Genomic DNA, 14,344 nt, shown 5'->3' with positions numbered 1-14,344 from the left:
TTGTAATATAAAAAAGCAAACTTTTAAAATCTGACAAATGCTTACCCAGTTAAGGCAAAAAATATTTTATAGAACTAAAATGATCTTCAATTTTTAAGCTAATAATTAATACTCAAAATGATCATCATAAAGTTAAATAAACTCAGTATGGTCATCTTCCTCACTTTGTATAATATACTGTCTTAGCATATAAAGTTTTAGCACTTTGGTTTAGATTATCAACAAACCTGAATAACCTTTTTAATACTTGGAATTGTTATAATACTTCTTTTATACTTTCATTATAGACTTCAGGTTTTCTTGTTTTGTTTTGCATTTTCCCCAGGACTTGAACCAGTGAAGCATTTAGAATTAACTTTATATTATAGGCCTAATATTGTTTGCTTCCTTATCTTCACATAGAAATAGCACATAAAATTATGAAATCATAGACTTTTGAAACCAAAAGGGACCTGAGAAATCATTTTGGTAGTTTTAAATTTCAGAATCGTGAAATGACATTCTACCATCAATAGGTAGTGACACAAATACAGGACCAAGGTAAAAATTGTCATATGAAAAATAACAAAAAATGATAATTTACTGTAAGGTTAATATAACCCACGATGCTGTCTTACATGTTGACAACAAAGAGTTGATAGTCTTGTTGTATTCTGTACTGATTGGGCCCTGTTAGATTATTTTGTTTGTTTTTAAGAGAGACTTACATAAATTAAAATACATTTAAAAGAAGGCAGTCGAGATGGAGAAGGGCTGGAAACCATAGTATTGTCAGAATGGCTGGAAAAACTGGGAATGTTTACTATGGAAAAAAGACAATTTAGAGAGAGCATGGGCACTTGAAATATTTTAAACCATATAGGCTTCCCTGCAATGAAGATTACAATACAAAACAAAGTAATGCATAGTGATGTTTATAAATGTAGATTCAGACTTAATAAGAAGAACTTCCTAAGCACATAAGAAGTGGATTTTTTTCATGGTGTATTGAAAGTCTTCACTAGAAACCTTACAGCAGGGTCTCCGTTTCAGGGCTGACACAAAAACATTGCCTTGTTGGGTAGATGGTAGGAATATGGCCTCCTTTGACTGCAAGAATCTGTGACTAGAAGTTCATAGATCTTTGTATTTTTCTGCATTGTTAAAATACTTAGCAATCAATCACTGTATTACTTGCTAGGTTAAATACTTGTCTGTAAGGTGGGTAATGTGTGATAATGGTAATAATCTGGTTTCTCAGCTTTAAAGATTGACAGAAAATAATGGTACTTCGTGGTACTTATTTTGTAGGTTAAATGAATGAAAGATTGTTGACTTACAGTAGTGTTCGTACCCTAACGGCATGCAGTATATAACTGTTAAATGAATGAATAAGCAGATTGCTTATCATTGGCCTCAGTTGCTAGAGTAGCCCTGGGTACTCTAGAACTGGGTAATGTATTTAACATAGGAGCCCCCAACTTTAAGATATATTTGCCTCCTAATTCACTGAATCTTGAAGTTAATACATGTTAAGCAAAAGATCCTTGTAATTTACAATTGTATGTACTTTCAAGTATATAATTCCTTCCTAAAATTGAGGTTATTGAGAATGGGGGTTATTCCAGTGCCTCATCTGATAATCAGTAAAAATTCCATATTTGAAAGGAAGCACAATATTTATAATTCCTGGATAACATACAGGTGAATAAACCAAGAATATGATCAGCTTTAAAAGAAATGACAGTACCTACAAAAAATATATCACAAATCAGTTTGTTCTAATAAGTTAATTTTATTTCCAGTTGGCAGATATTCCTGTTACAATCTGCACATATCCATTTGTATTTGATGCCCAAGCAAAAACTACTCTGTTACAAACAGATGCAGTCTTACAGATGCAGGTAAGATATAGTTTAATACTAACTGATTTGAGAATGGTTTTGGAATTGTTTCTGTAATGTTTTTAAAAAGTAAATATTTGTTGCGGCACCTGGTTGGCTCAGTTGGTTAAGCATCTGACTTCTGTTCAGGTCATGATTTTGTACTTTGTGGGTTCAAGCCCCACATCAGACTGTGCTGACAGCTCAGAGCCTGAAGCCTGCTTTGGATTCTGTGTCTCCCTCTCTCTTTGCCCCTTCCCCCCTCGTTTTCTCTCTCTCTCTGTCTCTCAAAAATAAATAAAACATTTTTTTTTTAAAAGTAAATATTTGAAGTTTGCCTATAATCTGTAATCTTTGGGAACATTCTGTACCTTTGCAAAGGTACCTTATAATTGCATGTGACAAGTGTACTATTATGAAGGCTTATATATATTTAAATGAAAATAGAATAGTTTAGCTTTTAGTCATTTATATCTAAAAAATGGTATAAACATCTTTCATTGTAGAAATATGTAATCTTTATAAACAGTTTTATTAGCTTGATAAACTTGGGTTTGTTTCAAATCTTGCTTCATTATGTATTCCATATTTATATACTTGGTAAAAGATGGAAGTAACCAGAGGTGATGTGATGTTAAAGTAAGAGGTATTGATCACTTGTTAGGGGGAGGATATGAAGTTTCCTTGAAGAAAGTGTTAGTAATAAGTAAGACATTTTCCTGAGGTTGGTCGTCTCCTGCTCTTCCATCTCCTTTCTCCCCCAATCTGCTCTGTTTTATGTTGAACATTTTTTCATTTATAATGAGGGTTTTTTTTTTTTTTAACTAACTTACATTATCATTTTAAGAACTATAGTAGATGTGCTGTATCTTTTGAGCCTGTAAATTTAAAAAGGTTTTGAGTTTTATTTTCTAGTATAGAATATCAGACTATAGAGGCTAAGGACTAAGAAAAGGGTAAGAAGAAAGCTTGAGCTCTTAAAATCTAAAAATGCTTTAAAAAATTATCAGCACCCCACCCCAATTTTGATAGCTGTTTTCATTCCTTTAAAATAAATGCCTTTGGTATTTTAAATGCCTCTAGATATTTAAATAATAAACACTAGGGGGAATTTTACATATGTGCTTATATCCATTTTCATCATTAGAGGAAATAATACACATTTTATTTTTAGAGAGAGTAAGCACATGTATACGCAGGCAGGGAAGAGGGGCAAAGGGAGAGAGAGCGAGAATCTTTGTTCTTTTTTAAGGCTAATTTTTTAAAAAATTTTTATAAATTTTTTTTAAGTTTATTTACTTATTTTGAGAGAGACAGAGACAGCACAAGTGGGGGAGGGGCAGAGAGAGAGGGAGAGAGAAAACCAAGCAGGCTCCATGCTGTCAGCTTAGAGCCCGATTGGGGCTCAGACTCACGAAATGTGAGATCGTGACCTGAGCTGAAACTGAGAAATGCCCCAAGAGGGAGAATCTTAAGCAGGCTCACCACTCAGTGTGGATCCCAATGCAGGGCTTGATCCTACCACCCTGGTTTAATGACCTGACCTGAAATCGAGAGTTGGTCTCCTGGGGCGCCTGGATGGCTCAGTTGGTTGGGCATCTGACTTCATCTCAGTTCATGATCTCACAGTTTGTGGGTTCAAGCCCCACATCGGGCTCTGTGCTGATAGCTCAGAGCCTGGAGCCTGCTTCGGATTCTGTCTCCCCCTCTCTCTGCCCTACGCCAGCCCCCCTCCCCCCCCACGTGCTATGTCTCTCTCTCAAAAATGAATAAACATTAGGGAAAAAAAAAAGTTGGTCTCTCAACTGACTGAGCTATCCAGGCGCATCCAGGAGAAAGATTTTTGTAGGGTTTATACTAACAACTGGTGAACCAGTTTTTGATGGTCTTTCTTAAAACAATAATTACCGCATGCTTTTAATACATAGTACATTCCATTTTAGAATAAGAACACTGGGAAAACCATAGGAAATGAACAAAGGCTTTAAATGGTGAAAGCCAAATGCTTGGTTTGTGAACATGGTGATCACTCTTCTAGATGAATTCCTTTCTTTTTTTTTTTTTTATGTTTATTTATTTATTTATTTTAATGTTTATTCGTGAGAGAGAGAGAACAGAACGAGCTGGGGGGAGGGGCAGAGGGAGAGGAAGAGATCCCAAGCAAGGTCTGTGCTGGCAGTGCAGACCCTGACACAGGGCTCCATCCCACAAACTCATGAACTGTGAGATCATGACCTGAGCCGAAATCAAAAGCCAGATGCTTAACAGACTGAGCCACATTGGCGCCCCTACTAAATGAATTTCTATAATAACTCCTCAGCCAGGCTGTTCCTTATTCTCATTTGAGGTTGTTTTAATGCTGTTTTCTTTTTCTCCTCACTCTTCATCCCGCTTATCTTTTGAGAAATAGCAGTGTTTAGATTTACCATATTATTATAGTTCCATGCTTGCATAATGGTATTATTAGCTATACATTAGTATAAAAGTATTCAAGGGGTGCCTGGGTGGCTCAGTAGGTTAAGCGTCTGACTTTGGCTCAGGTCGTGATCTCACGGTTCATGAATTTGAGCCCTGCATTGGGCTCTCTGCTGTCAGCACAAAGTTCACTTCTGATCCTCTGTCCCTCTCTCTTTGTCTCCCTCTCTCTAAAATTAAAACATTAAAAAAAAACATTCAATAGGACACTCATTATGCTGAGAATACAGTTTATTAAGCTTTTATGCTCTATTAGATACTGTGTTAGGTGTTATGTGAATTAAGTAGCATAGGAACTATTATAGGAATTATAAATCTAGGATTATAATTAATAGGTAGAAGTTAGCTTACCCAGTCACCTTAGTTTCTTTATAGCATTGTATTAAAATTTTAATCTTTTGTTTTCTAGATGGCTATTGACCAGGCCCATAGACAGAATGTCTCCTCTCTTTTTCTCCCGGTGATTGAATCTGTGAATCCCTGCTTAATTCTAGTTGTGCGCAGAGAAAATATTGTAGGAGATGCAATGGAAGTCCTTAGGAAAACAAAGAATATAGACTACAAAAAGCCACTCAAGGTAATTTGACATTTTCTGTTATATAATTGGGACTTTATTCAGAAAATACGTTTAAAGTTTTTCTGTTTTTAATGTATCTTTGAAACTTAATAAATAAAACTATATAAAAACCTAAAAAATTTTTTTAAACTGTTAATTGCTGAGCATTTATTGTAATAAATTACACGTTATGGGCTCTCCAGAATATACTTCCATTTCTTTACATTCAGTGTTTGCATTATGCTATTTTAGGTTATATTTGTTGGAGAAGATGCTGTTGATGCAGGAGGAGTACGCAAAGAATTTTTCTTGCTCATCATGAGGGAATTATTGGATCCTAAATATGGCATGTTTAGGTATTATGAAGATTCCAGGCTCATTTGGTTTTCTGATAAGGTGAAGTCCAACCATCTAAATTATTTCTATGTATATACCTATGTATGTATACCTACATGTGTCAAGTTAACTCAGTAAATAAGAGTTATTACAGAATTCCTAACATTTTATTCAGAGATCTGCTTTACCACAATTTGAAAAATTACAAACTTTTGGACTCAAAGTCGTCAGAACACATTAATGCTTCCCACACATTTCCAGTTAGCAAAATAAAGGAATGGTCAGCCTGAGAATGATGACCTTTCTTTCCGCTGATTTAGATTTAGGATTGAATAATTATTACCAGATTAACTTCTCTTCTGGGAAGAATTAATTTATCAGTAGCAATCATTGATTTTTCTAACTTATCGTTTAGGGCAGAGGTAACTACGCAGCAAATTACAGTCCATAAACTAAGTTCTTTCCAGCACATGTTCTTGTAAATAAAGTCATGCCCACTTTTTTACCTATTGTTCATGGCTGCTTTCTAGCTACAGCTGGGAGAGGCAGAGTTGAGTAGTTAAGACAAAGACTGTATTATCAACAAAGCCTGAAATATTTACCATCTTTTCCCTTACAGAAAGTTCACTGCCCCTTGGTTTAGAGAGTATAAATGACGGATGGTTCAGTTTGTAGAATGAGTTGAAAGAATTTTGAATAGAATATTTTACTATTGGTTCTAAAAACCTTGATGTGTTATTTATTCATATTTCAGGAGGCTGACTATCCTTTGTGATATTAGCAGTCATTGATGATCAGTGTCTCATTAATTTATTAGGGGTTGCAAAATGGTGCTACTCTAACATTTCTTTTTCATTTTATTGGCTTGGGTACTTCTATACAGAGAAATTTCCCTCTATGTAGTATTTGGTTCCTTAGTAGTACAATTCATATGGGAATGGATTCTCTCTCTGTAGTTAACAATTTTTCAAAAGAATGAATCTGTTCATTGGCATATTCCAGTGATGACAATTTATTTTTTCAGTTTTGTTTTCATGGATTTAAACATATTTGATGTTTTTAGTCCATCATAGTTATTATTATGTTTATTGATGCTCATATTATCTTATCTTTGTCTAGGGGGAGCTCTGCAAGTTGGCATCTGAGTTCTTTTGATACAACTTTATTACTCTTTCATAGCTTCCTTACTATCTGGTGTACTTGGTATGAAAAAATACTCCAAAACTCTACATTTGCTGCCTAACAGTACCAACATTACCACCAGTATCATGATAAAAGCTGAAAATAGTTGTTACTTTTTTTTTTTTTAACTTGTTTTTGCAGGGTTTTTTTGTTTTTTTTGTCCTTTGAGTATACTCCCAGGAGAGCTGTACAAATAATAGAGAGCAGTGCAGTAGCAGGGTTATATGCAGTTGCCCTGTTTTTTAGAGGAGCTGGGGGTTTTAAGAAGGCAAATGGAAGGAGACCTAGAAGGAGTGAAGAGCCAGGAGACTTAACTTCTATGCCGAATCGTATGAAGGGTTGGAAGAGAAAACACACCATTTATGAGAGCTACAGGGGAAATAGTGTCCTCAGAAGACAGTCTTCTTCATTTACAAAAGAGGAAGGAAAATTTGGATAGAATTTTAGGATATGGGCAATTTTCCAAATGATAGATTGTGAGTTCCAGGGCAAACAGTGAAAGCGTTTAGTGGAGCAAAGATAGTTGTAAGATTGTGTCAGATTTTAGGGCCTGTACGGTGCCACATAAGATGGGATTAGGGATAACCTGTGAGTTTGAGGCTTCCTATGTTGAGAAACAGACATGTAAGACATGGTGGAGTAGTCCTGATGACCTTTGAGGTAGGTGGATAATCTGATTGAATTACAGTCTCCTTCTTGGCTTGGTCTTGTGGGGTAGTTTGTTAATGGTATGGTAGATAGAATTTAAGAGGGTATATGGGGTGGAGGCCTGTCCTGCTAGGAACACAGAGAGTTCTGTGGGACTTCATTCAGTTCTGCAGAGAGGTAATGTTTTGAGACCAGGGGTGGGGCAGTCTTAACAAGCTTCATTGTGGATCTCTGTGAGATCTTTTCAGTTATCTTGATTTCACCAGTGGGAGCCCTGTTGAACTGGTTCCTCTTTTGTGTACTTTTGATGTGTCCCAATTTTTCCTTAATTATTCTTTACATTTGGTACAATAAATGTTATAGGCTCTTCATGTGTTTACCCCAGCTCTAGCATTAGCCTTTTCTCCTTAAAAGCCCTCACTTCTTCAGATGGAAATAGTATTCAGAAATCGTGCTCTGAATGCTAAGTGTACTCAACTGCTACCAGATAGTCATTGCTTTCAGATTCTCAGCAGACGGAGTTAGGAACTATGTGTATGTACACATCTCATGATTTCCAACATATGTATGGTTTCTAACTGTGAGATCATACTGATATCTCTATACTATGCAAACACCATAGAGTTTACTGTAGCCTTCTTGTCCATTTTATGTGACTTAAATCGCCAGTGAGAAACTTCATAGCTATCATCTTCAAGATACTTACTTAATCTACCCTGTATGTAGTCGCTCTTCTTGCTACACTGGCTGAAAGCTCAGCCCTAGACATACTGGACCACTACCTCAGAGTAAGTGTATTACCCTAAACCTCAGTCCTGACCAGGAGAGGGAGAAGGCAGAAGGCTATATGTTCTTTTAAAAACTTTTTTTAATGAAGTAAAATTCATAACAAAATTCACCATTTTAGGAGTTTTCTTAATGTACAATTCAGTGGCATTTAGTATATTCACAGTGTTGTGCAACCAGCAGCACTTTCTAGTTCCAGAACATTTCATCACCTCAACAGGAAACCTGTACATATTAAGCGGTTATTCCTCATTTCCTTCTCCCTCCAGCCCCTGATAACCACTACTCTATTGTCTGTCTCTGTGGATTTGTCTTTTCTTGATATTTGCTATAAATGAAGTTGTACAATATGTGGCGTTTGTGGCTGGCTTCTTTCACTTAGCATGCTTCTAAGGTTCATCCATGCTGTACCACATATCAGTACTTTGTTCCATTTAACTGAATAATATTCATTTGTATGAATATACCTCACTTTGTTTATCCATCAGTCAATAGACATTTGGGCTATTTACCTCTTTTGGTAAAATGCTCTGAATAATGCTGCTGTGAACATTTATGTGCAAGTTTTTGTTTGCACACTGCAATTAGTTTGGGTGTATTCCTAGGAGTGGAATTGCTAGGTCATATTATATAATTCAGTTTGACTTTTTAAGGAACCACCAAACTGTTTACCTCCCCATCAGCAGTATGTGAGGATTCCAATTTCTCTACTTCGTGGGCAACATTTGCTATTTTCCTTTTTTTTAAATTCTATATTTCAAAAATGTTTTTTATTTATATATATTTCTTATTAGTATAGTGGGTATGAAGTGCTGGGGTACTAAATTGCATTTCCTTAATGGCTAGTTGATGTGTTTGATTTGTCACATTCTTTAGCAAAATGTCTTTTAAGCCCTCTGCTCATTTTAAAATTAGATTGTCATTTTGTTGAGTTTGAAGAGTTCTTTGTATATTCTGGATACTGGACTCTTATCAGATATGTGATTTGCAAATATTCTCTCCCGTTTTATGGTTGCCTTTTCACTTTCTTGATAATATCTTTTTGCACACAAAAGTTTTAAATTTTGTTGGAGTCTTATTTATCTATTTTTTTCTTTTGTTGCATGTGCTTTTGGTGTCATAACTAAGAACCCATGACTATTGCAAAGTCATGAAGATTAACCTGTGAATTTTCTTCTAAGAGTTTTACAGTTTTAGCTGTTATAGGTCTTTGGTCTATTTTGAGTTAATTTTTGGCTATGGTGTGAGGTAAGAGTTCAGCTTCATTCTCTGCATGTGAATAACTAGTTGTCCCACTATTATTTGTTAAAAAGGCTGTTCTTTCCTTACTGAATGGTTTTGGTACCCTTGTTGAAATTTAATTGACTGCATAAATACGGATTTATTTCTGGACTCTTAGTTTTTTATTCTAGTGAGATATATATATATCTGTCCTTAATGTCAGTACAGCACTATTTGTTTACTGTAGCTTTGTATAAACTTTATATTTGGTTTGTTCACTGCTAGGTATAGAAATACAACATTATGCTTGCTTTGGCAGCACAGATACTAAAAGAAATAAAACTACTTTTTGTGTTTTAATCTTGTATTATGCAACTTTGCTAAATTCATTTATCAGCTCTAGATTGTTTTGTGGATGGATTTTCTTTATACGAGATCATGGCATCCACAAATGCAATAGATTTAATTTTACTTCTTTCCTTCCAATTTAGATACCTTTATTTCTTTTTCTTCCATCTAATTGCCCTGGCTAGAACTTCCAGTACACTGTCAAATACAAGTTGGTAAGAGTGCACATGCTTTTGTTTTTCCTGATCTGGTGGGATGTTAGATTTTTCATAAAATCCTTTTTAACGTTAAGGAAGTTCTCTTTTATGCCTAGTTTGTTGAGTATATTTATCATGAAAGAGAGTGGTATTTTGTCAGATGCTTTTGTGCATCCAGATGATCATGTGGTTTCCTTCCTTCATTCCATTAATGTGATGTATTACATTGGTGTGTTTTCTTATGTTGAACCACCTTGTGTTCTTGAGATAAAGCCCACTTGGTCATGGTATATAATACTTTAATATGCTGCTGGATTCAGTTTGCTAATATTCTGTTGATGATTTTTCTATCCTTATTTATTAAGAATACTGGTCTGTAGTTTTCTTTTTGGTGTTTGTGATGCCTTTGTCGGTATTTGGTGTCGGTATTTGACCTCACAGATGAGTTAGAAAGTGTTCCCTCTTCCATTTCTTGGAAGAGGAAAAATTGGTGTCAATTATTCTTTAAATGTTTGGTAGAATCTGGTCATAGGCTTTTCTTTGTTGGAAGGTTTTTTTGTTTATTTAATGTTTATTTTTTGAGAGTGAGAGAGTGCAAACACAGGAGAGGGTCAGAGAGAGGGAGACAGAGAACAAGAATTAGGCTCTGACAGAGGCTCAAACTCAAGAACCCTGAGACCACAACTTGAGCCAAAGTCAGACACTTAACCCACTGAGCCACCCAGGTGCCCCTGTTGGAAGGTTTTTGATTAGTGATTCAGTTTCTTGTTACAGGTTGTGTTTCTTTTTCTTCTGGTGTCAGTTTGGTAGTTTGTATGTTCCTAGGAATTTGCCCATTTCATCTAGATTATCTATTTTGTTACACGGTTGTTCATAGTATTATCTTACAATCCTTTTTATTTCTGTAAGGATGATAGTTATGTCCCCACTTTCAATCCTGATTTTAGTAATGTGAGTCTTTTTTTTTTCTTGGTCATTCTAACTAAAGGTTTGTCAGTTTTGTTGCTTTTTTAAAAGAATCAACTTTTAGTTTTGTTGCTTCTATGTATTTTTCTCTCCTATATTTTATTTATCTCCACTTTCATCTTTATTGTTATCTCCCTCTACTAGCTTCAGGTTTAGTTTGCTCTTCTTTTTATAGTTCCTTAGGGTATGAAGTTTGATTATTGATTTGAGATATTTTTTCTTTTTTTAATTTATTTTTTAATTTACATCCAAGTTAGTTAGCATATAGTGCAGCAGTGATTTCAGTAGTAGATTCCAGTGATTCATTCCCTTGTATAACTCCCAACAAGTGTCTTCCTTAATGCCCTTTACCCATTTAGCCCATCCCCCCACCCATTTTCTTTTTTAATATATATGTTTGTAACTACAAATTTACCTACGGATTGGGAATTATAAATTGCCTCTATAAATTGAAAAAGACTAAAATCATAAAAAATTAATTTTCTGATTACTATGGAATGAAACTGGAAATCAACAACAGAAGGAAATATAGAGGGTCCGTGGCTAGCTCAGTCCAGTGGAGCTGCAACTCTTGATCTCCGGGTTCAAGCCCCACTTGGGTATAGAGATTACTTAAAAATAAATCTATTAAAAAAAAACAAGGCAGAAGGAGGGGCGCCTGGGTGGCTTAGTCATTTAAGCATCTCAGGTTATGATCTCATAGTTCGTGGGTTCAAACCCTGTATCGGACTCTGCACTAACAGTGTGGAGCCTACTTGGGATTTTCTGTCTCCCTCCCTCCCCTCCGCCCAAAAAATAAATAAATAAACTTAAAATTTTTGGAGGCTTAATTTTTGACCTAACATATGGTCTTTCCTGGAAAATATCCTATTTGCGTTTGAGAATAATGTATTCTCTTGTTATTGAATGGAGTGTTCCAAGCTGTCTGTTCAGTCTGGTCATTCTGTAGTGTTGTTCAGGTCCTCTATTTCCTTATTGATCTTCTGATTGTTATATCCATTATTGATATATTGAATATTGGGATATTAAACCTCCAACTATTATTTTAGAATCATATTTCTCTTGTCAATTGTGTCAGTTTTGTGTGTATTTTGAAGCTGTATTGTTAGGTATGTATATATTTATAAATGTTACATCTTCTTGAATTGATGCTTATCAGAATATGTCTTCATCTTTTGTATAATTTTTAATTTAAAGTCTATTTTGTCTGATACTGGTATAGCCACTCATCTCTCTCTTGGTTACTAGTTACATGACATATCCTTTTTTTCAAACTCTCGCTTTTTTTTTTTTTTTTTTGAGAGAGTACAAACGAGGGAGGGGCAGAGAGAGGGGGACAGAGGATCTGAAGCAGACTCTGCACTGACAACAGCAAGCCTGATGTGAGGCTCAAACTCGCGATCATGACCTAAGCTGAAGTCTGATGCTCAGCCAGCTGAGCCACCTGGGGACCCCTCAAACTTTCACCATCTAGTGTCTTTGAATTTAAAGTGAGGCTTGTAGACAGCATGTACAGCATCTTCCTAGACTTACTATGGAGTTATGTTTCAATAAACCCACTGTAAATTGGAAATTTTGTAAGTTAAACATGCATTGACTACACCTAACCAACCAAACATTAGAGTTTAGCCTAGCCTATACTAAACATGCTCAGAACAGCCTGTAGTTGGGCAAAATCATCTTAAGCCTCTTTCATAACCAAATACTGAATATCACACGTAATTTATTGAATAGTGTACTGAAAATGAAAAATAGGCTGGTTGTATGGGCACAATGGTTATAAATGTATTGGTTGTTTACCCTCATGATTGCATGGCTAACTGGGAACTGTGGCTTACTGTCGCTGATCGGCACATAGTGCATATTGCTATCCCAGGAAAAGATCAAAATCTAAAATGTGAAGAATGGTTTCTACTGGTGGAGTATCACTTTTGCACCACTGTAAAATAAAAAAATCAGAAGTCGAACCATTGTAAAGTAGGGACTGGCTACAGTTGAATAATGGTTTTTTAAAATCTGTTCTGCTAGTTTCTGCCTTTTGATTGCAGAATTTAATTCATTTACATTTAAAGCTGTTACTGAATAAGCACTTCTGCCATTTTACTGTTTGTTTCCTGTAAGTCATATCTCTCTTATTCTTCAGTGCCTCCATTACTGTCTTTTTAAAAAATTTAATTGATTGTTTTGTCTAGTGTGTTTTTTTGATTCTTTTCTCATTTCCCTTTCTCTCTCTCTCTCTCTATATATATAGATGTATGTATATATGTATACATATATGTTCTCTCTCTCTCTCTCTATATATATATATGTATGTATATATATATACATATTTTTTTTCCCTGAGTAGTTGCTCTGAGGATTACAATTAACACCTTAAATTTATAACAATCTTGTTTGAATTAATACCAACTTCCATACTATGCAGAAACTCTGCTCCTGAAACAGCTCTGTCCCTTCTTCTTTGTTATTGTCACACCCTACGGCTTTATACATTGTATGCCCATTAATGTAGATTTATACTTATTTTACACGTTTGAGTTTTAAACCATATGTAGAAAAAAAGGGAGTTGCGAGTCAAAAATATAATAATTTTAACTTTTATATGTACTTGTGTAGCTACCTTTAACAGAGTTCTTTTCTTTGTATGGCTTTGAGTTACTGTGTGGCATCCTTTTCTTTCAGCCTACTGAACTTTAGCATTTCTTGTAAGGAAGGTCTAATAGCAACAAATTCCCTCAGGTTTTCTTTATCTGAGATTTCCTGGATGTAGAATTCTTGCTTGACAGTTTTTTCTTTCAGCTCTTTAAATGTGTCATTCCACTGTCTTTGACATGCATGGTTTCTGATTAGAAATCAGCTATTAATCTTATTGAGGAGCCCTGCTGTGATGAGTTGCTTCTCTTTTGCTGCTTTCAACACTCTTTTTGTAATTGACTTTCAACACTTAGATTAAAATATGTCTGGATGTGGATTTTGAGTTTGTTGAGTTGCTTGGATGTTAGATTTATGTCTTTTATCAAATTTAAGAAATTTTTAACCATTTCTTCATATATTCTTTCTGCCCCACTCTCTCCTTTCCTTGTGGGACTCTCCTGTCTATATGATGGTACACTGGATGGTATCCCACAGATCTGTTAGACTCTGTTCATACTTCTTCATTTTTTTTCTTGCTGCTGTTCAACAAAGTAGATAATCTCAATTGGCCTATCTTCAAGTTCATGGATTCTTTTTTCTGCCTGCTCAAATCTCTTGTACCCCTGCAGTGAATTTTTTGTTTCAGTTATTGTACTTTTCAGCTCCAGAATTTTTAGTTCTTTTCCATAATTTCTCTTTCTTTACTGATACTCTCTATTTGAGGAGACATTGTTCTTCTGTTCTCTCCCCCCACTTCCCACCCCCATGGTTTCCTTTAGCTATTTGAGCATATTTAAGACAGTAAAAAGTCTTTGTCTAGTAAATCCAGTGTCTGGGTGTTTCTCAACAATTTATATTTAATTTTTTTTTCTTATGAATGGGCCATATTCTTTTTTTGCATGTCTCATAAATTTTGTTGAATACTGGACACTTGAATACCAGACAATTATTTCTTTTGTCTTTTTCTTGCGATCCTTGGCTTTTTATTCACATTTAAGAATGTGACACTGAAAAGCTACCTAGTTTGAGTATATACATTTATGATTTACAATCACCATTCATAGAGTAATTAGGTAGAGGTGTTTCAAGGAGAACCATCAATTGTCAACATTTACAATTTGGCTGCCAGTGTT

At 35.1% G+C, this 14,344-nt stretch overlaps 1 protein-coding gene across 9 annotated transcripts in view; it reads left to right on the top strand.

Moving 5' to 3' along the window:
- HERC4 (HECT and RLD domain containing E3 ubiquitin protein ligase 4) overlaps nucleotides 1-14,344 on the top strand; it is a 137,326-nt gene that overhangs the window by 105,836 nt on the left and 17,146 nt on the right. For 8 of the 9 annotated variants that reach the window (XM_027062115.2, XM_027062114.2, XM_027062112.2 and 5 more), the window contains 3 exons: nucleotides 1,785-1,883; nucleotides 4,747-4,914; nucleotides 5,146-5,289. In XM_027062115.2, coding sequence (XP_026917916.1) covers nucleotides 1,785-1,883; nucleotides 4,747-4,914; nucleotides 5,146-5,289 — 411 coding nt within the window. The remainder of the gene's footprint in view (nucleotides 1-1,784; nucleotides 1,884-4,746; nucleotides 4,915-5,145; nucleotides 5,290-14,344) is intronic. The other variant, XM_053207610.1, reaches the window with a different exon arrangement.

This window comes from Acinonyx jubatus, chromosome D2 (genome assembly GCF_027475565.1).
Source record: "Acinonyx jubatus isolate Ajub_Pintada_27869175 chromosome D2, VMU_Ajub_asm_v1.0, whole genome shotgun sequence".
In the NCBI taxonomy this organism is placed as follows: Eukaryota; Metazoa; Chordata; class Mammalia; order Carnivora; family Felidae; genus Acinonyx; species Acinonyx jubatus.
Note: the sequence above shows the minus strand (reverse complement) of the source record. Positions and strands in the feature narration are given on the sequence as shown.